This window comes from Ixodes scapularis, unplaced genomic scaffold (assembly GCF_016920785.2).
Source record: "Ixodes scapularis isolate PalLabHiFi unplaced genomic scaffold, ASM1692078v2 PGA_scaffold9__187_contigs__length_104089568, whole genome shotgun sequence".
Lineage (NCBI taxonomy): Eukaryota > Metazoa > Arthropoda > Arachnida > Ixodida > Ixodidae > Ixodes > Ixodes scapularis.
In genome coordinates, this window is record NW_024609884.1 from 14,626,978 (window position 1) to 14,647,482 (window position 20,505).

At 46.3% G+C, this 20,505-nt stretch overlaps 1 protein-coding gene across 1 annotated transcript in view; it reads left to right on the forward strand.

Moving 5' to 3' along the window:
- Positions 1 to 20,505, forward strand: part of LOC8053790 (sodium-dependent dopamine transporter) — a 32,624-nt gene that overhangs the window by 11,909 nt on the left and 210 nt on the right. The window contains exons 7-13 of the mRNA XM_029995663.4: positions 4,414 to 4,517; positions 5,446 to 5,683; positions 12,965 to 13,105; positions 17,000 to 17,099; positions 18,454 to 18,554; positions 19,450 to 19,617; positions 19,880 to 19,954. Coding sequence (XP_029851523.2) covers positions 4,414 to 4,517; positions 5,446 to 5,683; positions 12,965 to 13,105; positions 17,000 to 17,099; positions 18,454 to 18,554; positions 19,450 to 19,617; positions 19,880 to 19,954 — 927 coding nt within the window. The remainder of the gene's footprint in view (positions 1 to 4,413; positions 4,518 to 5,445; positions 5,684 to 12,964; positions 13,106 to 16,999; positions 17,100 to 18,453; positions 18,555 to 19,449; positions 19,618 to 19,879; positions 19,955 to 20,505) is intronic.

Here is a 20,505-nt window from a genome sequence, read left to right on the forward strand (position 1 = left end):
TGTGTGTTAGGAACACCTCAAAGGGAACCAGCATATTTGTTATGTTTGCAAAAGTTTAAGGTAACTGAAAGCTCACCTTTACTATAAAAAAAAAAAGAAGAAACATTGTGTTTTTTTAGGTTTGGAGAATATACATATCTATAATACGCTGGGAAAGCCAGTAATAAAATATGAAGCCACAATCTATGGTCAATGGGCGAACTACTTCAAAATATATGAACTCAATGCGAAATAAAGCAGGAAAAAATCTATTCTGTTAATAGGTACGCGTATGTTTCTTTGGGTTAAATTTATCCGCAACTAGATAGTCAACCGCTTCGTGACCTGCTGACCTTAAAATTATTTTGAAAACGTCTTTTTTAGTGACAAATAAAATAAACAAGTACTAACAATAGAGTTAAGTATTTGATGAACCGTTTCTTTTGACCAAATACCGAAGGCTATATAACATTATGAACCGAAATTATATTTTTAAAAAAACCTTCCGTCCGAAATTATAGGAACTACAAAATTAAGCTCATTATAAAAAGACGTTAGGGAATGGTTTTGTAAAAGATAATCAATGAGAAGGCGAGGAAGGGAAAAAAATGAAAGGCTCATTCACACTTCCCCACTTTCTCACGTTAAGTTGAGTTTCGTATAAGTCACCGAAACATTCGTATCTCGAATGTCGCGTGTCATGCTTTCTCCTAGAACTGGTAGCCTCGCTTAATATGAAGCATAGAGGTCCCGGTGACTTCGACGTAATATTTCGTGACGAAACTTAAAAAATGGGGCAGTGCGAACCAGCCTTTATTCTGTGTGGTTTCGGAGTAGACGCTATTTTCTTTCGAGGAATATGAATAATACCACATGAAAATCTGACGTACGGAAAATAGAGAAATGATCTGTGCGTGACTCGCTGTGTAAACATTATTTTATTTCGACTCAATGGAAGCGTGTGATAATGTATATAAGTGTATTATTCAAATTGTTTACATCTTACGAAGGGGAAAGTGAGAAAGAATCTTTTGTGCGGTTCTTGCATAAACATTATTTATTTTTTGACTGAAGGAAAGTCTTCTGACGAAGTATACTTGTAAGTGTATTACTGAAATTGTATAGATCTACCAAAGCTCTGCTGTCAACCTACGCACAAGCCGCATAGGCTTATACGAGGAGTTATATGTATACATGCGAGAACTGTGACCTAATAAAATAGGTGATAAACTGGTAAAAACAATATACTGCTTTTCTAGAAAGCCGTACTCCCGTTTTGCGGTTGTTGAGTTTTAAAAGTGTGAGTGGGGAAAACACAAAATTAGGTATTTGATGTCATTTCGCACACGGTGGCAGAATCTAGACGCTTCACGCGCAAATTATGCAAATTGTAAGGTCGTCTTGTCTTCGTTTTTTTTTTTTTTTTCCGTCGCTTACGCAGTATTCACACTCATCACGTGACCACACGCGTGCTTAGAAGCATTGAGTTGGTGTATTCCGTACGAAAGAGGTTCACTACGTCTGCGCAGGTGAGTCGCTATTGATCTGGATAAAATTAACAGACAATCATCTTTGTGGATTGTTTTGGATGCACCTGCTATAGAAAGGCTGCGTTCAATTCTACAGGAACCAAAAGCAATGCTTCTGAGCACTCGCTCGCATCAGCACAACATCACACCCTTTCAGCTTAGAAGCTAGGACAAGCTATCCGATAAAAGTAAACAGCTCTCCCCGAATATTAGTTTGAAGAATACCAGTCATCTGACAAAGGAATGAAAAAACAAGACGCGGCGAGGATGGAAGAGGCAACCATCGCCGTTTGTGTTCCTTCTTAGCTTCTCGCCGGTGCAGCTAGTATACTATACATACAAGGCTTTCTGTTTACGCCTAATAGAATTTCGAACGCTAAAACCAGCTCCGAGGGCAAACAGATGATCTCCCTAGAGGCGAATACATACCCGTGTGGTAAACCTTCACGGGTACTGCCCGTTTTATTGCTTCCCTGCTATTTTCTCTAATTAACTTTTTAACCTGGTATTGAGTATTTACCAATTATACAGAAGATGGTATTGTTATGACGTAAAAAAATATCTTACTCTCTCATGCGCAGAGCCTTATACCTCGTCTCAGTCTACGATGGGCTTTAGGGAGTATTCACTGGACGCCATATTTGAGGGCGATGTTCAGAGCGCATGCTCAGAACGAGCTCAAATTAATAGACTGCTAAGACCGGCAATCTCGATGGTGCGGAATGCACGTTGCAAAAGAACAGTGGAAGCTAGCCATCAGCACGCGCTCAGCGTTCGAGCACACAGCTATGGCCACCAGTGAATACTCCCCACGCGCGTTTGTAAGCATGGCGTCCCGGCTGGTGCCCCATGCGTCCAAGCACGTGCAGCATGCGCTTGAAGGTGGCTTCGGCAGGCCTGCGATTTCAAATGCCTTCTCACTTAAAGGGATTGTCCGGTCAAATTTTGTTTTCGAGAAAACAATTGAATATCATTGTTATTGCATCGAGACGCATCGTACATGCAATATCTGAATTTTATATGGATCTCTGCATCAGTAATTGAATTTATGCTGCTCCAATCGCACTCTAGCGTAAACGCTGTTTTCGTTGGCAACATTGGAGCTCTGACGTCACACAACACAACGCGAGCATTTCTGTCTCGTCGTTTACCTGGTTTACCTGCAAGTGAACGCCTCGGCGTGCTTCGTTTTTGTTGTTGTGCTCGACTTGTTTCGTGGTTGGGTGAGTTTTTTTTTGCGCGGTTGGGTGCCACAACCACCGGGCAGCACATACGAGCCAAGACATGACGTTCCAAACTTTTCCGCGAGACGTGCAGTGACGAGCAAAATGGATCGTCGCCGTGCGTAGGGACTGGGTTCCCGTCAAGATCGAGATCCCGCTTATGCAGCAATCATCTCACAGAAGAGAGCTACGAGCTGAGTTCAGCGGACAGAAGGCTCGTAAGCTGAGGTGTGATGCTGTGCCAACGATATTAAACTACGTCCATGCACTCCTCGCACAGATCGGATCAGTCAATTTGTTTATGCAGCGAAACCGAAACCAACAGCTAGACCACCTGGAAACGATACCAGAAGTTGTATTTAGCAGGCGTGCAGCCAAATTCTGTTTGACCCGCATGTGCAAATAGAGTGTGGCTACGATTCACCAATCTCGTCCAAGTCAAGTGACGACATGCATTTGAACGATTCGCCGGTTGCCTTCGACCCGCGATTATCGCCTCTGAGGGAAAGACCCGCAGCCTCATCACCAATCCAGTGGATCCGCCGATATGTGCACCCAGATACCGCTTCGTGTACCTAGTTGCCGCTTCAGAGGCGAAATCTGCATTCTTTGCCTTGCAAGCGCTCCTGATTCGATCGGTGGTCGTCGGAGTTGTGTTTGCGCGAAACAACATACGTTTACTCGAAGCTTATGGCTGTTTTCGAGTAATGTTCTGTTAAAAGGCGTGACTTTTTTGCATGCGCTTAGGAACTGCAATAAACGAATTTTATTTCAGTAGGGTACAGCCTAGGACAGTGGTTATCAACCATCGATGTTTCGCGGACCCCATGTAGATCGGCGGAGATGATGGAGCACCCCGTTCGTGGTGAGAGGAGAGAAAAGGTACAGGTTAAATATAATAATCAATTTAATAAATGGATATAACTAAGGGCTAGTGTGAGGTTCACTGACGTTCACACGAAAAAAACTCGCCCGAAAACTGAAACATTTCGGCCTTAAAAAAAAAAATAAGTTTTTATACCCGGGCTTGACTGATCAGGCAGGGCTTCGCGGACCCCTAGAACCCGAAAAGGCCTTCGCGGACCCCCATTTCTGAACCACTGGCCTAGGGGACTTATATTTTGAAACAAAATACAGGACATCCATCGACCAACGCTTGTTATACCGACCATCCGACAAACCTTTGCGTTCTGTGACGTCACGACGCAGCTACGGATGTCAGCCATTGACACTGGCGAAATTCGGGGTGCAGTTTCGTACCTATGCTCATGAAAGGTTTAGTTAATAACGGGAGATCACATATCAAAATAAAAATGTTGTTTGTCGACATGAAGGCTCCCTCGACGTAACGAGTGCAAAAACTTAAGTACTTCCGGTTTTGACCGGACAATCCCTTTAAGCAGGAATGTGGCGGCCGCCAGATTCCATGTTTGCGATCGTCTATAGATTCAACCACGAGCCACTCGGGAACTACATGGTACATTGTTACGATGTACGTATTAGGGCGCCGATTTCTTGCTCATATCGGAGCCACGCGGCTTTTAACTGGCTCGTAGTTGGGCTTGGCTACAGTCCACTGTAGAAAGAGACGAGGCATAGTTTTACACGGCGTATTTACTATAAAATAGTTGTGTAGGCGACGTTGCATTCAGACACGTGCCTTTTCCCGTGGCCGGTTGCAGGTGTGGGTGGACGCTGCTGTGCAGGTTTTCTACTCGGTAGGAGTCGGGTTTGGAGTGCACCTGACGTACGCCTCCTACAACCCGTTCCACAACAACTGCTACAGGTCGGTTACACCCCGGGTTTCCCCGCGGAACTTGCACGCCGCTCTCGGGATACTTATTTGGACGTATATGCTACATTACTCGTGTACGAAGAAGGCAGTACATAATAAAGGACGTGGCTATGCTCAAAGTCGGGGGTACATCGAAAAGTAACAATATGCCGAATCACCCTTAAATTATCTGTAGGGAATGCCATCTAGCGTTTGCGCGTAATCCTCATTCTTCTTTCCAATATCGTGTTGATTCTGATGTGCCGTGCCAGCACCTCCTCGGCAGCTTTAAAGCCTACGCATTATGTCACATGACGTCACGTCCAGGAGGCCGGCACGGACGCTGATTGTATGCGAGTGCCGCGTCAGCGTTCGCGTGGGGCTCGTTTCCTATCATAGCCCCACGCGAACACTGACGCGGCACTCGCATCCAATCAGCGCCCGTGCCGGCCTCCTGGACGTGACGCCATGTGACATAATGCGTGGGCTTTAAAGCTACCGAGGAGGTGCTGACCATGCGAAGCGTATTGATGAGAGTCGCGCATGCGGAGTACAGTCTTGCCGTCCAGAAGCAACCGTCGCACTTTCTCTCTATAGTAATATTTGCTCTCATCCCTTTCAGCGAAATTGGTTGACGTGGCTGACTGATTTTACGTAATTTAAGAACAAACAAACGAAAAAAAATAGAAAAAAAAAAACTGATAGGACAACCGGTGTCTGGGCGCAGTTCTCGTTCCTCTGTCTGTCTGTCTGTCTGTGTGTGCACGTGCATGTGCGCGCGCGCGTGCGTGTGTGTGTGTTTGTTTTGCATTTGACCTGGGTACTTTCACGTGTTTTCCAATTAGGTTCTTAGCGAAACGCAAAGGCAGTTACACTATGCAGTCCACGCCACCTGGATGTCTTATCTGGCGGGTACAAAGGGACAATGCTGCGCGCGCAGGGACTGCCTGATGACGACGGCGGTGAACAGCTTCACGAGCTTCTACAGCGGCTTCGTGATCTTCGTGTACCTGGGCTACATGGCGGCCAAGCAGGGCGTCCCCATCCAGACGGTGGCCACCGAGGGCCACGGCCTGGTGTTCCAGGTGTACCCGGAGGCCATCGCCACCCTGCCCGGGGCTCCCATCTGGGCCGTCCTCTTCTTCATCATGCTCCTCACCCTGGGCCTCGACAGCGCCGTCAGTGAACCCGCCTTCACCAACACATTCGAGATAACAGAATCCTAGCAACGCCTCGTGGATAAGCAAGCCTCAGTACTGCATTTTCTTGTGCCACTAAAGAAAGCCACCGCGGGGCACGGATTGGACACGAGTGATGACGTCAGCGTTCGGTTAAGACTCATGGCCAGTCAGTGAGCACACGAGTCTGAGACGAACGCGGACGCAGAACTCGTCTCCAATCCATGCCTCGGGTTTGCCTTCTTAGGTGACGTTCAAAATTCAGGCCTACCGCTGAATTTTGTTATCGGGAGGTGTTGCCTTCGCCCGCTCCGCACGCCACTTACCCACGCGGCTTGGTTGTTCCCACATCGCGGAGTTACGCTGGGCTAATGGGAGTTTTAGAACAGCGACCCAAGCGCTTTCCGCACCCAAGGAAATAGCGTCGTCTTAGCGCGCACGCACCAAACTCAAACCGCCTTCTTGGGTTTCGGGTGTGCACGCTGTTTTTTTCAGAAATACGTACCCAAACTCGCACCAGAGCGTAATATATTGTCTTGGCTCGGTTGATGTTAAGGGGACATGCGCCAGGGAAAAACAAAAATAATATATATATATTTTAAATTATTATTTAACGTATCTCAATAAAATGCTTGCTCTCCTTTTTATAAATCTTGTGTCAGTTCTGATATAGCTTTTTTTATGTCCTGGGTGCAATGCACATGCAGAAAAAAAAATTTTCTCGCACACGCGTGGCCCGTGGGAGATGGCAACACACATAAACGAATGTAGTTTCATCTGCTAATTTTCTCCTTTTAAACCACCGAGTGCAATGAACAACAAAAATAATATGTGCGAAATTTATTCCATTTGAAATCAGTGAAAATCACAAAGAACGCCAATTTCAAAGGGCTAACAAAAGTTTCTTGAATTTTTTTATAAATACAAAAATATACATTCAACCAAACCTTGATAGTTGCATTCTAAATATCCTAAAGCACAGGCATGCCAAATTTTGTTGCGATTAGACAATATTAATAACAAAAATTATCGTGTGCAGACTGTGAAGATGCTTCGAAATTACAAAAAGAGAAAAATGCTTTCGAATATTACCATTATTGTGCAGCGACACACTTTCGTGGCGAGAAAATGAATGTTTGTTAATCATTTTAGTGAAGAATTAAAGCTATAGAAGCATGCAATGGAGACGAGACAGCTAGGCCTAATTCCCAAAATAAATATGATGGCGGGCGATGTCCCAATTTCAAGAACCGTGGACACAAAAAATGGCGCACATTTACACTTTTCTGGGTCTCCAGTAGTTCTTCAAATTAGCGTTTGATTAATTTCGCGATCATAACGGGTCCTTGTTATTTTTGTACATAAAATATCGAGATTAAAAAAACAAAAAAAAAAAAAAAAACTTTACCAAACCCGAAGTTACACTTTGACGAAATGTTGCCGGTTTTTGACCCGCATCTTTCCTTAAGATAATAGACAACAAAGCAATTTGGCAGTGACAGAAAAATGCAGCCTGCATGAGAATATAAAACGAATTGAATAATGTCATTCGGATCAAAAACGAGATTTTGTTTTCTTCAGATTACAGTATTTCGCACGCACTATGAAAGCTGCGGCTACATTGCGGTAGGAGAAGATGCTTGTGTTTTTCGTTGAGGCGGGAAAACGCCATTAAAAAGCTTTCTGCTACAGTCACTGCATAGGCAATATGAATGACCTCGACATTCACCGCGATACTGCGAACAACGACATAAAGCTCGCCTGTGATTTCGTAACATGACTTAAGGTTTATTCACAGGATGCATCTTTTTAACGCACAACGGTTTAGCGAAACCGAGATGTCGCAAAATCCGCCTGTTCACACGTAGAGTTTCACGCACGAAATCTGTGACGTATTGACTCACGAGAATTTCGCCAAACCTTGTCATCTGCATAGTCAGTCTGCTTTGTTAATGAACTCCATCAGATTTAGCTCACTCGGTTGGCTAGGCCTGCCAAACCGGAGAAAGACAGCGAACGTCGAAGAACAGGCCGATGATCTCCAAGTATTCGGGCAATTTTGCACCGCTAAAATATCAGTTATCCCCAGTCATCATGTTTATATGCAGTGCTTGCACTCGTTGCGGCTGTTGTGAAACAGGCACCGCGCCACCAAACCGTTCTGCTAACCCGTATCGCCCGTACGCAACGCTTCTCGGCTTGTCGCTTGCCACCATGTTTTTTTTTTATTTATTTATTTGTTTTGCGGATTTCATTCATCCGCAGAGGGGGCAGAGATAAAGGCATGATGCCTGACAGCGCCTCTGCCCCCTGCAGTTCATACAGCGGAAATATCTCAAACAAGTCACAGTGAGAATAAATAACAAGACAGGCAGCCATCGTCACAAAAACAAATAGAAACAATTATTATAGACATATCTGAAAACACATGAAATACAAAAACTCAACTCAAACAACTACACAAGCGGCACAGTTTGAACAATGTAGGGCGATATGCTTTTCATAACCCAGAATGAAATAAAATAAAAATTAAAATAAAGATAAAGCTAGACACCGGTTTTTTACATATCCACTAAAAATTTATAAACAAATATTTATAAAGGAAAGCGAAATCAAGCACAGGATCGGCCGCAAATTAGGCTCCTCTAAAAGCTCGCTCCTCCTCGAAGGTCAAACGTCACAGCGATGTTGAGCGGCCATTGGCAGCGTCCGCGTTTCTCCTTCAGGTGATTGACAGGCCTCGATGAGGTTTTAGCAAAAATTAGCAAAATCTCGCTCCAGAAGCGAGGCGTGCAACCTTTTTCGGATGCGCGCGTCTTTTTCGGTCGCGTTCAAAGGGCGCCTCTGTTTCGCGAAACTATAGGTTCTTCGATATAAGACTCTGCTAATCTGATCCGCAATTTCATAGTTATGCAAACGCAGCCGTTACGGAAGTTCTCATTTTCTGACTCTCCCTATTTACCCTGTCACGTAACACCCATTCCTCTCAGGTCAGATAGGCACCGTGGTCAAATTAATGAATCGAGTCACATTCACATATGACAAGTTGCAATTTATAGCTGAATATATAGCAATCAACTTTTTTCTAGCTATGTTCATTTTTTTCTCTATTCTTCCATTGCACGCTAAAATGATTGCATAAGATATCGCGTTATATCATTTTTTGTTTCTTTTTCATTGCTATTTTTACCTTTTGTTTTTTCAGCAGTGTAAGCGTATAGAGCCTCATCAGGCAGAATTTATCTGTTTTTGTTCCTCACATGAAAGTCGACACCGTATATACACGAACTCATCTCTGTTACGTCACAGCGCGGTGGTGGCGCTTCGGGCGCACTTCCAGTCTGGGGCTGTGGGCGGAAGTCCCCATGTGATACGTGTATTCCTGCGTTGTTTTGAAAGGAACCTGACAAAAACCTGCATTCTCGTCAAAACGCCGCGGCTCGGGCTGTAGCAAAAGAGTCGAGAAAGGTTTGAACTTTGAAAATAGTTTTCATGCGCTCGGTTTGTCCGAGAACGTGGATATGTGCCATGAAAATGGAAAACCAGACGCCGTCGGACCGCGATTGCTTGGGCAGGAAGCACTTTGGGTATAATTCACGGATACTTGTGGTCGTCAGATTTATTTTTTGCTCCAACATGAACGCCGGAAAACCGTCAAGTTGTATGGACCACCTGCGGACTACGTTCAGTGCGTCTTCAAGTTCGAAAGGCCGCCTGATCGTTCGAACTGTCGTCTGCTCTTTCAAACGCTTCTGCTTGTCGTCTTCTCCTTTAGACGACACCGGCACGTTGACCAAATGTTGGCTTGGTACTTGCGATAAGAAGTAAGTGCAGGCCTCGAAATACTTAAGTTTGAAGGTTGGTAAGCAGGCTCGATGTAACCAGTAGATACGAGGAAACGTTGATCATTGTTACCAGTGGCCATCACAGACTTGTTATGCCTGATTTACTTGGTCCGATTCTGCTTGCTATGTTCAGTATCGACGTCGACCATCTCAGCTACGGTTCACGCTTTTGCAGCCCGAGCGATGTCGCGACTTAAAATTGCGAGTGAAATCTCATCATGCGAATCAAGCTTTAGCGTACATTCTGCGGCGTCCACGCGGAATGAATCGCCGCATGTCACATTATTCACGCGAAGTTTTGCGGTGTAACGAGCCTCGGTAATTTCGCCGAAACGGCTCAAGTAGTCAGGCATATCCAGGAAGACGGAGAATCAACAATTCGAACGTGAAAAAGGAGAGGGGGACTCACACCGATGCCGACAACATCGTATTTCAAGGGTTTGTTTGTGGGCGACGGCGAGCTTCTTGCCCACACTCCATCGCGCATCCGCGGCGCCGGTGGCGTCCGCTAGGGCTGTAAAACAAGCCCCCATCGTCGTCACCCCCAGTTCAGGCCGGACCTGTACTCCCGGCCACTCAAGCTCCTCTAAGTGTTGGACAGGAGGCAATACCTCCACACCCAAATCCAAGTACCCTCACTTCCTTGTTAGGTAGCTTCGTACGCCAAATACTCGTCATAGCGCGAAAATTTCTTCCGCTTCTACAGCATACATGGGAAAACCAGCTCCTGCATTTTATCGCACCCATAAAGCCTCTTGTCGAAAGTTATCTGCGATGAAAGCTTTTCTACTCAGTTTTATTTTTATGACTTCCTATTCATCTGTTTTACAATGAAACGCCCGCTGCAGCATCATTACTAAATTAGAAGAGTTGCAGTATCATCTTTCATCTCAGCTACAGAATGCCGCCTCAGACATGGCTCTAGAATTCAGTTGTATGTCCATTACTACCAAAGCGCGGCAGTCACGCCTAACAGCTCGTCAATGGCCTCATTCTTTGTTCACTCCAGTGTGCAGCAAGCTACAGAGGATGTGTCCCATCTGTGTACAGGAACAGCTGAATTTGCAGCATGCACTGTCATATTTCGCTCCTTTAAGATGACCATTGTGTTTGTATATATACATGTCCTTCTGGTCGGCTTTGATGCTAAGTCAATTCGTAGCCTACGTCTTCAATTTCGTGATCGTCTTTTTATATGCGGAGATTTTAACGCTCACCACGCTCTCTGGGGGTTGCAAACGCACGACGCCTCGGGGTACGACTCTCGCGGGTAAGATTGAATCAACAGATTTGATAATTCTGAATGACAGCTTTCCCACATTTTTCGGTCATCGCGGAGAACGTAGAGTGTGGGACCTTACTTTCGCTTCCCCAAATCTATACGTGTACTGGTCGTAGGATGGGGACACACGTGGAAGCGATCATCTTCCAGTTTTGATTAATATACCCGAAGTGGGCCGCCTCCCATGTCGTCAATGGTGTAACAAAATGGGACGTATTTTGCAAAAAATTTCGCTTTCTTCAGTCGTCAGAGGATATACTAAAGGCTAGTCCTACATGGCTCGTTCAATTCACACCTAAAATATCTTCAAGGATATCTCAGCCTTCCCCGGATTTGAAGTTTGTACGCTTAAATGCTCTTCGCCGCCGCACTCAGCGCCATGCGCGCCGATCTGGTAGGGTAGTACCTCATTGGGTAGGCTGTCGTCGTGTTACGTCAGCTTTACGCCGGCATACTGGCGCACTTCGTCGTCGACAATTTCGTCAATTTGCCTCGTCACTAACTCCATGTGTACCTAAGCCAAAGATCTACAAAGTGCTGAGAGGTATGGGCTGATCTCCAACACCTCGAGATGTGTCCATCGCCCTCAGTCTGGCCTTGAATTATCACGATTTGCTGATGATTTTTCGGTGTGCTTCATTGTACCCCAACGCCCTTCTGGATCTTCATATATCGCACCACATCAAAAGAACAACCAGCCCTTTCTGGGAGCACTGCAATCAGCCAAAAACGCTGACGCATAATTTTTTTTTTTTTTTTAATTTGGACACTATACTGTCACTTTAAAAAATGCCTGCGCGTCTACTTACCGGCAAAACACTAGAAGAGCCAATCTGCGATCTAGGAAATCAGTTCAGCGAATGACGAGGTCGAACATCCGTTTAGACCTTAAAATGAAGTCCGCACTGTGGCATTACACAAAGCAAAGCCAAGCGTCATGCTTGCATTCCGTAATACCCCAACGCCGACTTCACTTTTAGGTCTAAACGGATGTTCAGTCTCGTCATTCGCTGAGCTGATTTCGTAGATCGGAGAGATTGGCTCTTCAAGTGTTTTGCGGGTAAGTAGACGCGCAGGCATCTTTAAGAGAGTACAGAACGAGCTGGTCCTTCTAGCTTCACTGAAGAGCCTCGGTGTTTCATCCCCCCTCGTGGACATGCTATTCCCCAAGGGTCGACCATGCACGTGCACACGTCTCCGAAAGACTGTGTTCAGCTTCGTGGATGCCTGTGGACTTCTGGCAAGGCTGTGATATGTGAGGAAATACTACCGCCCACTTCTTTTTTCGTGCTTGTGCGCCAGTGATAGTTTTCTCGTGAAGTTTCCTGCGGGAATTTGTGAACGTTTTGTGATACTCGCGTTCTAGATGTGCCCATTTTCTCACTTTTGACTGATTTCTTGCCGACTCCTTATTTTACTTTAATTTGTTAACTTGCGTTTCATGATCCTATATTTCTCATCACCATCTGTTCCCCCTCCTTTCCCCTGCATTCATTCCCATCAAAATTGCAATGGCCCAAGCCCGTGAAACTTTTCCACAGCCCAGTGAGAAAAAACATCACGTCAGGTCAACACCACCACCACCACCACCGGCAAAAAGTAACAAGATATGTCACCCGTTACTTCCAAATAAAAGTAACGCGTTACCCGTCCCACGTTACTTCAAAATAAAAGGAACGAGTAAACGTTATAGTTACCAAGAAAAGGTAACGCACGTTACTTTTGCGTTACTTTTTGTTTATGAATTAACACGTTTCACTGTTTTGACGTTACAAGATGCATAAACGCCATAATTCAAAAACATTGTGTCTATGCAAAAACCCGAAATAAGTAACGTAAGTACGTTACCCGTTACTGTATTCAAAAAGTAACGAGTACGTTACACGTTAGCAAAAAAAAAAAGAAAGTGACGCGTTACCGATAACGCCTTTACTTGTAACGCGTTACCGACAACACTGCTTGGAACCCAAATAATTCATTCATCCCCTATAGTACGCCGAAGAATCCTGTCGTGTCCGCCACCGCTGTCCATTACTTGACGCATTTATTTTCTTTTAAATCGATTCAGTGCGTAATGCCCTCCCACACTCCCTTTAAACCTATTTTGTCCCTAAAAAAACTAAAAACCACAACAACGAGACTGTTGCCGCGCAGATGGGCGGTCTGGAGAGCGTCATCACGGGTCTGATGGACGAGTTCAAGCCCTTTTTCTCCCGGTGGCGGTGTCGGCGAGAGGTCTTCACGGCCGTCGTCATCTGCGCCTCCTTCTGCGTGTCCATCGTGAACGTCACCAGGGTAAGCGGTCGCCCGGTTCCCGGCGAAGGACACGCCGGTGACGTGCTCGTACGAGGAGCGAGCCGCGTCTCTTCTGGAGACCCCGGTCAAAGGCAACGCTGCCTTCTCCGAGAGTCGAACGCGCGCGTCCCTAGATTCCGTGACATCATTACAGAATAATGTTGTGACTCAGTGCGTGGTGCATGGTGCCCAGTGCCCAGAATATACTATTTCGCAAATTTCACTGCAAAGTGGCGTGAGCAAAAAACACCAACAAGCCGGCATGTTTGTAACTGATGTAATACTCACTTCCAGGAGACCGTGTACAATATATTTATTTTATTTATTTATTTATTTGGACATACTGCCATCCGCCTGTTGGCAGCCAAGGCAGGGGTGGGCATAGACAGACACACACAAAGGAAAGCACAAAATCCATGCACACAGCAAGTATACATGACAAATCATCGGCGATCTAGGAAAGAAAGAGTGTTCAATCATGGTAGCAAAAAGTGGCATCGATTTACTTGGCACTATCAACCCTCGAGTAAACGGAACCAATCGCGTACACACAGCGAAAAGACAACAACAAGAAACAACAAGGGCCATGGGAGACAAAAGAAAAAGAAAAAGGAGAAACAAATAACCCGCAACAACAAAGACGCCATAAGACTTGCAATTCTTATGTTTTCTTTTGTGCACGCCATTTTGCAGAATTTTCAGATCGACCGTAAGAGGGAGTAATTTTTGAAGGCATCTAGGGGGGGGGGGGGGGGGGGGCGCTAGTTCCTACCAAAATGGCTGTCATCTGGATGATGGTCGTAGAACAGCAGTACGAGGTTCGGAGTGCGACATGTAAGTAATTCTTTTTCTTTTTTTTTTTTTAAATACGGGCAATATAAGAGTCTTACCTCATACTTCCACGTCAGGAAGGTGCACGCTAGAACCTTCGTTGTGAAGCCGATCATCCAGGAGCTATAATGGGGAGTGCGATTCTCACACCGCGCTACCAGGATCGCTGAAAGCTGCGAATAGTCGGTGACAGGCGCTTCAGGTTAATACGAGAATCGAGCTATGAGCTTTTGAAAGCGATTTTCGTGGTCCGTGTGGCAGCGGACGTGACGGCATTGAACCTACTGAAACGCTGACGGAAATGTTCGTGATAAACTTACTTCGTTCTTAGTCGCACATTTTCTTTAAATGTGATAAAGTTCCGCAGGTAGTACGAGCTTTTTATGAATAATGTATTCGCGTTTGCGTTGCCACAGGGTGTGAGAACAGCCAGTCACTGCCGTTTACTAAGAAAGATAAGTGGATGGCACCGATGATATTTAAATCCCAGTGCTCCTCACATTTCTGAACCGGAACGCTATCAGCGAGTTGTAAAGGAAAGGCATTCATCTGTCGGCGGGAAAGTAGGCGCATGAAAAAGCTTGTATACACTTTTTCGGGACTTTGCGGTATACTGAAATTGACAAAGATGAGCCCACCTCCCGTCACCTCCCCATTTCCTGGCGATGCGACCGCAACCAAGGTATTTTGCCACGCGCTAATTCGTGCGTTTTTCTTTTTTGTTTTACATGCTTTTACAGATTAAGATTTCTTGCATTCGCGCTTTTCACTTCTTTGTTTGTACGTGCTAGCGCAAGCGGGTAGCCACAGCTACCCGCTTGCAACCCGCCTTATCCGCAGAGTTCACGCTAAGGTGCCACAGAGTACAGTAGCCGTTGCCCTTCGATTGTTGTCCCGTGCCGCCGCTGACCGGGCCGGGCAAACAGCGCGGCGGCAGTAAAACCCTCGAGGCAGCGCTTCCCGCCGAATCCGCTCGCCACGTGGGCCTCCCGCCTTCGAGTCCGCGAGTGTCCCCCGTCCCGTGTGCTCCTTAATTGGCTGCGTTCTGCGCGGCCTTTCCCTCGCCCACACCGGCCGAGTCCCGGAGAAAGCGACTGCCCAGGACAGAAACCCGTTGTTTGCTCCCGGCTACGACGCTGGGGGGGCGCCTTCGGCGAGACTCAAAACGCTGCCGCTAGAACAACAGTGGCTCAGGGTCGTCGGCGAGCCAGAGGACGCCAATGAGGTCGACTTAAAAGATCAAATAAAAATAAAAATAAAAACTAAGAGGCATTTCCTGATTATTTTCTCGCGTATGTTGACTAGAGGAGCACGCGGAAAGCTGGCTACCTCATTCTTGAACAGCCGTGAATCTGTGAATGACGAATCCTCCCCCCCCCCCTTCCCCCCCCCCCCCCCCCCCACGCACACACACAAAATGTTTCCATCGAAACATGAGGTATATTACGTTAGGTCACACACCGAGCAATCTTACACCATTAAAGGTGTAAATCAGCGGCCGCACTGCTAAAATATCATGCCAAAGACAGTCTGGAGACAATGTTTGAGGTCTTCCTTGTATGACGGTCACATTGGTCATGCAAACACTGTCTGCAGACTTGTTCGAAGCACACATGAAGCCAACATGCTTGGAACATGCCTGAGGCGTGTCCGGAGATAATTGTGATTATGTCTGCAGCGAATGTCTTTTGTTCGATGCATGAACAGTGTGACTGGGACTTAGGGGTGTGACTCGAACGCCCCAAAAGTCGGGGTTCACACTTCTCGGACATCATACGAAATACAGTCCGGAAACACGAGTCGGCGTAATATCCGTGGTTCGAATGCCGCGTGCCAAGTTTCCTCCTCGAACCGTTGCCATGCGGTATTCGAAGCACGGATCTCGCGGTGACTCGCGTTCGAATCTGTGCGCAGGCTGTCTTTTTGTATAATGCAGAGGGAGTGCGACTCCGGCTTTAGGGAGCTGGCAGTCGTAGCAGCATCCCGCCGTAGAGATATATTTAGAAACATGAGGCGTACGTTAGGCCACACACCCAACAATCTCGCACCATTAAGGGGGTGTAAATCAGCTTCTCCCAGGGCTAGCGCGCCGAGGGTGTGACACGGACACCCTGAGGGTGCTGACGAACACCCTAAAATTAGGGTGGTGGCGATCTTCGAAGCATCCCTAGATATGTACTATACGAGGAACAATTTCGTAAGCCACACGCACTACATGCAGTTGTCCCACGCACAGAAGCCATAAATGCAGACCCAATGAAGCACACACGGGACCGTGATCACGGCCCTGTTGACTGCAGCGCCGTTCTATAAACTCGACAACTGAAGGTTGTCGGGTATATAGTACGTTGGTTTGTTCTCGTGAATATTTCACATAACGCATACTATCTCGCAGTTCCAGCAATGATGTCTAAGTAAAAAGCGATGGTACGGACAATAATTATGCGATGTAGTCGTTAAACAACCTGCGCAAAAGCTGTTTGAAATGTGTATATTGCCGCTTCATGCACACACGGCAAATGCAACACTCTTTTCTACGCCTGTTTTACACCCTTCCAAAATGAACAGTGTTTCATGCAACAGCACCACATTTTACAGTCAGATAGGCTGTATTACTAGAAGTCAGGAACCTGAAAGAGTGTGGCCATGGGTGTAAGTTTCTCGACCACCCTTTTTACGCCCTTAATTGTGCAAACTTTTTTAAGTATACCTCAAACTTATACCGCCCATGCGAATGACGAAACCCCAAAAATTGTTTAATAGAAATACGAGCTATACTTTAGGGTACCGTGCCCATATAACGTCATGCTCACTCTCCCTGCGCAGATCGCACTTCTAGGTAAGGATGTTTTCTTAACCTGTGTCATTCGCTGCCCTCTTTCCTTAGGCTTCAGTCATTGGTTATCCCCGCCCTTTCCACACCTGCGAATTTCGGTTGGATTTACCCCAGAAAAGGCCTACACGTCAATCCTGAGTCGGCGTTGATGTTAACGCATCGCAGCGGTTAAGTTGCCCGTGATTTTAGCTGGTCCCTGAAGGTTTCGCGTGGCCATTATCTTACAGGGCGGAGGCTACATGATAACCTGGTTCGACACCTATTCGGCCGGCATCTCCCTGCTCTGCTCGGCGCTTTTCGAGTCTATTGGCATCGCCTGGTTTTACGGTAAGCCCATCAGGGGCTCTAATCTGAACACTTGGCGAAATGGTCGGTGAGGCGAGACCGTGATTGGCCGGCGTCGCGCTAGACCTTAGCACCGTCCAATCACGGCGGTAAAATCCCCTCGCCGACGTTTTCGCCAAGTGTCCAGATTAGAGCCCCAGCACTGCCTTCTCTGAGTGGCAGAACCACCCGCAGTGAGTTGCTTGTCGAGCAGCGCACTAGCGGAATCGCTGGCGGATCTGCGCCGGCGAAGAGCAGATTTTGGAACCGGGTGACGAAATTGATTGGTCGTTGTCACGCAAAAGCTGGGTATGGGTCCCGGACTAATCCAGATTTTCCGCCAGCGAAGAGCGGATTCGCCCACCCGGCTCAAAACTTCACTCACCGCCGGCGCGAATCCGCGCGCGATTCCGTGAGTGTAAGCTCACCATTAGAGGCCCAACTTGGCCGGTTGGATATAATGGTGCAGCATGATACCAATCGAGCTTCAATCAGACACTTAGAGAGGCCAAGACAAAACCGTACCAAAAGATTTACATAGTGGACTGCCCTTGGGGGGGGGGGGGGGGGGGGGGGGGTAGGGGTAGGGGAGGGAGCATCAAGTGAATGTCTATTTTACAAACAGAAGAGTTTGGTCTCATGTTGAGGGGATAGTTCAAATCAAGGAGTGAATGTAGGATGCATGATGTGTGGTCCCCAGTAAGGAAATTTGTGCAAAATGGGCATTGAACCCCCCCCGCCCCTCTCCCCTCCGCTCCCCCTCCCCCCCCCCCCCCACACACACAGACACTTAAATATTATAATGAAATGTATGATTACGCGATGAAGGCACATGTACAGTAGATTACACTAGCGTAAGAGTTGGAGAGAGAAAAAAAGGAACATCCTGCTTAACTTTTAAGAATCATTAAGGAGTGTCTTTGACTTCAAGTACATGGTGATACTAAAAATAAGGGTGAAAGGACTAATGAACAAAAGGTGAGTGTGAAAACGAGCCGATGTAAACTTAACATAATTACGAAAAAAAAAAAAAAAAAAAACACGAGACTAGGGTTTCTTCGTGTGTTTGACCTGTCCTTTTTTTACCTAGTCGCGGGTTTTTCTCGTAATTAAGTGAAAGGGCTATTTTTCTCGCTGTCCATAATGATTAGAGTTAGCATGCTTGGTTGCAGCGTGTGATAACAATAGTGAAAAAAAAAAAATCCGTTCAAATGATTCTCGAGGTCTGCGTAACCGCACGTTGGCCAACTTCTGAATGCGGACGGGACTTGCGTGTGACGATAACCTTGGGAGTCGCCTGACTACCGCTCTTGTTTGTGTTGGCCAACACGAATGTATGCCCGGTTTGTGAACGCAGGCTTGGACCGATTCTGCGGCAACATCAACGAGATGCTGGGATTCCGCCCCGGGATCTTCTGGCGGCTTTGCTGGAAGTTTATCACTCCGACTTTTCTTGTGGTCAGTTCGTTGATTCCTCGTCGATTTCACTCGTGATTCATTTTTGCTCGGCAACAGGAACAAGCACACAAGAATCAAAATATTCAATAACGAACGGTTTTATGCTTCTTAGGGAATGGCTCAAATGAATAATGCCTTTTTGACGCACAATTATGGTTGTGCGGTGTTTCAGGTCACGGGCTGACATTCGATTAATATTTATATCAATTGATATTTGTTTTTGTGCTGCTAAGTTCACGAATTAAGACGCACTGCAAATTTGGCAACTGTACTGAAAAATCCATGTAAGTAGGGTTAAAAAGAAAGTTTTATGGGCCGAGCCAAAATAAAGCTGTTCAAACGAGAAGAGAGGCTTAATCCGTGTTATTATTCCGTTTGGTGCAGCGTTGAGAGAGATATGATGAGTGTGACAAACGTTTTCATGTTCAGCAAATTGTTTTATTGCGAACCCGGAGCCGTTTTCTTTTTGAAAAACAAACTGATGATTGGAATTGTTTTTTTTTGCAATACCTTTAGACAATAGGTAATTTGGCTGCTATTATCCATATATAACGTGCACGTTTAAAGAGATGCTGAACATACTTGTATTTTTGTTTGCTAAATAGGAATGTAAACAATCAAAGTGGAAGGTGATAGCTACACATATAAACTCCAACAGAGCTACTGCGCATGCCCAGAACGCGTTCCACAGCCCAATAGAGAAAGATGGCAGCGGCCAGGAGGCGATTATATGAACTATCTTTACCATAGCGTGTGCCGCGTTGCGACTCATTTCGAGGTATCCCATGTTTCGAGAGCATCAAGTGGACCGAGTTGTCTGACTCGAGACAACCGCGGCCGTCGTCGAGTCGGTGCTCAGATTGCACTAACATGCCGTGTCTTTCCTTTGTGACAGGCGGTGATCCTGAGCGGCATCGTTAACCAGGCGCCCGTGGAGTACCACAACTACCGGTACCCAACGTGGGCCATCAACATGGGCTGGGGCCTGGCCCTGTCCTCGGTCGCCATGGTGCCCATCGTGGCCGCTTTCAAGCTGTGCCGGGCCAAGGGCACCTGCGCCGAGGTACGCTTACTCCGCAGAATACTAGGGGATATACTTGCCCATTAAATTTGATTTGCAAGGATATCAATAAAAAAAGATTGCCCATCAAATGTGAGCATACAGAACACGAACTTCTGTCATAATATGCGCTCGTCAACACTCCTACAGGAGTGAAATACGGCAAATCGCTGACGGCGCGCTCAGCTGCCTGTGTCGCGCACTCAGCAAGCAAGAGAATAATACGGTTCATTCAACTGCTGTTTTCCTTATTTGTCTCACGCAGAAACTTGCCTACACTATTACTCCAGCAAGCGAACGGCAAGAAGAGAAAGAACACGGCGCTGTGGAGAGGTTCAAGGTAACCCAGCTGCTTGATAAATCAACGGGAACAGATTCCAACAGTCACTTCTGAGAAAGTGAAATTAAGTTATTGTAGAAACATTTCAGCGAGTGTACCGGTCCCTCTCTCTCTCTCTCTCCCTCGATGCCTTCCCTGAACCTGATACGTCATCCTACTGAACACCAGAAATATCCGTAAATTAACGGAGTGCAAAATAACGTGTCATAGATGTACGCGAGGTTAATTTCACCAAAGACTGCGTAGTTTTGCTACTGAATAGGCGATTCGCCCTCAGTGGTCTATAGAACTGCGAACACGAACAGGATACGAATGATAGGTATGCTGTTCTCACATATATTTTGCCAAGTTGGTGCTTCCAACTTGTTAAACTTGTGGCACTGAAGGAAAACGAAATATACGCCGCCATTATCGATAAACGTTTGCGCTCAGCCAAAAACTATGTTTCGGAGACTCTTTCAAAACATGGATGGACTACGCATGTGTTCCCCAGGCGTATACAACACTTCATATTTAGGTGTGACATTTTTGTTTTCGTATACAGCACTCCA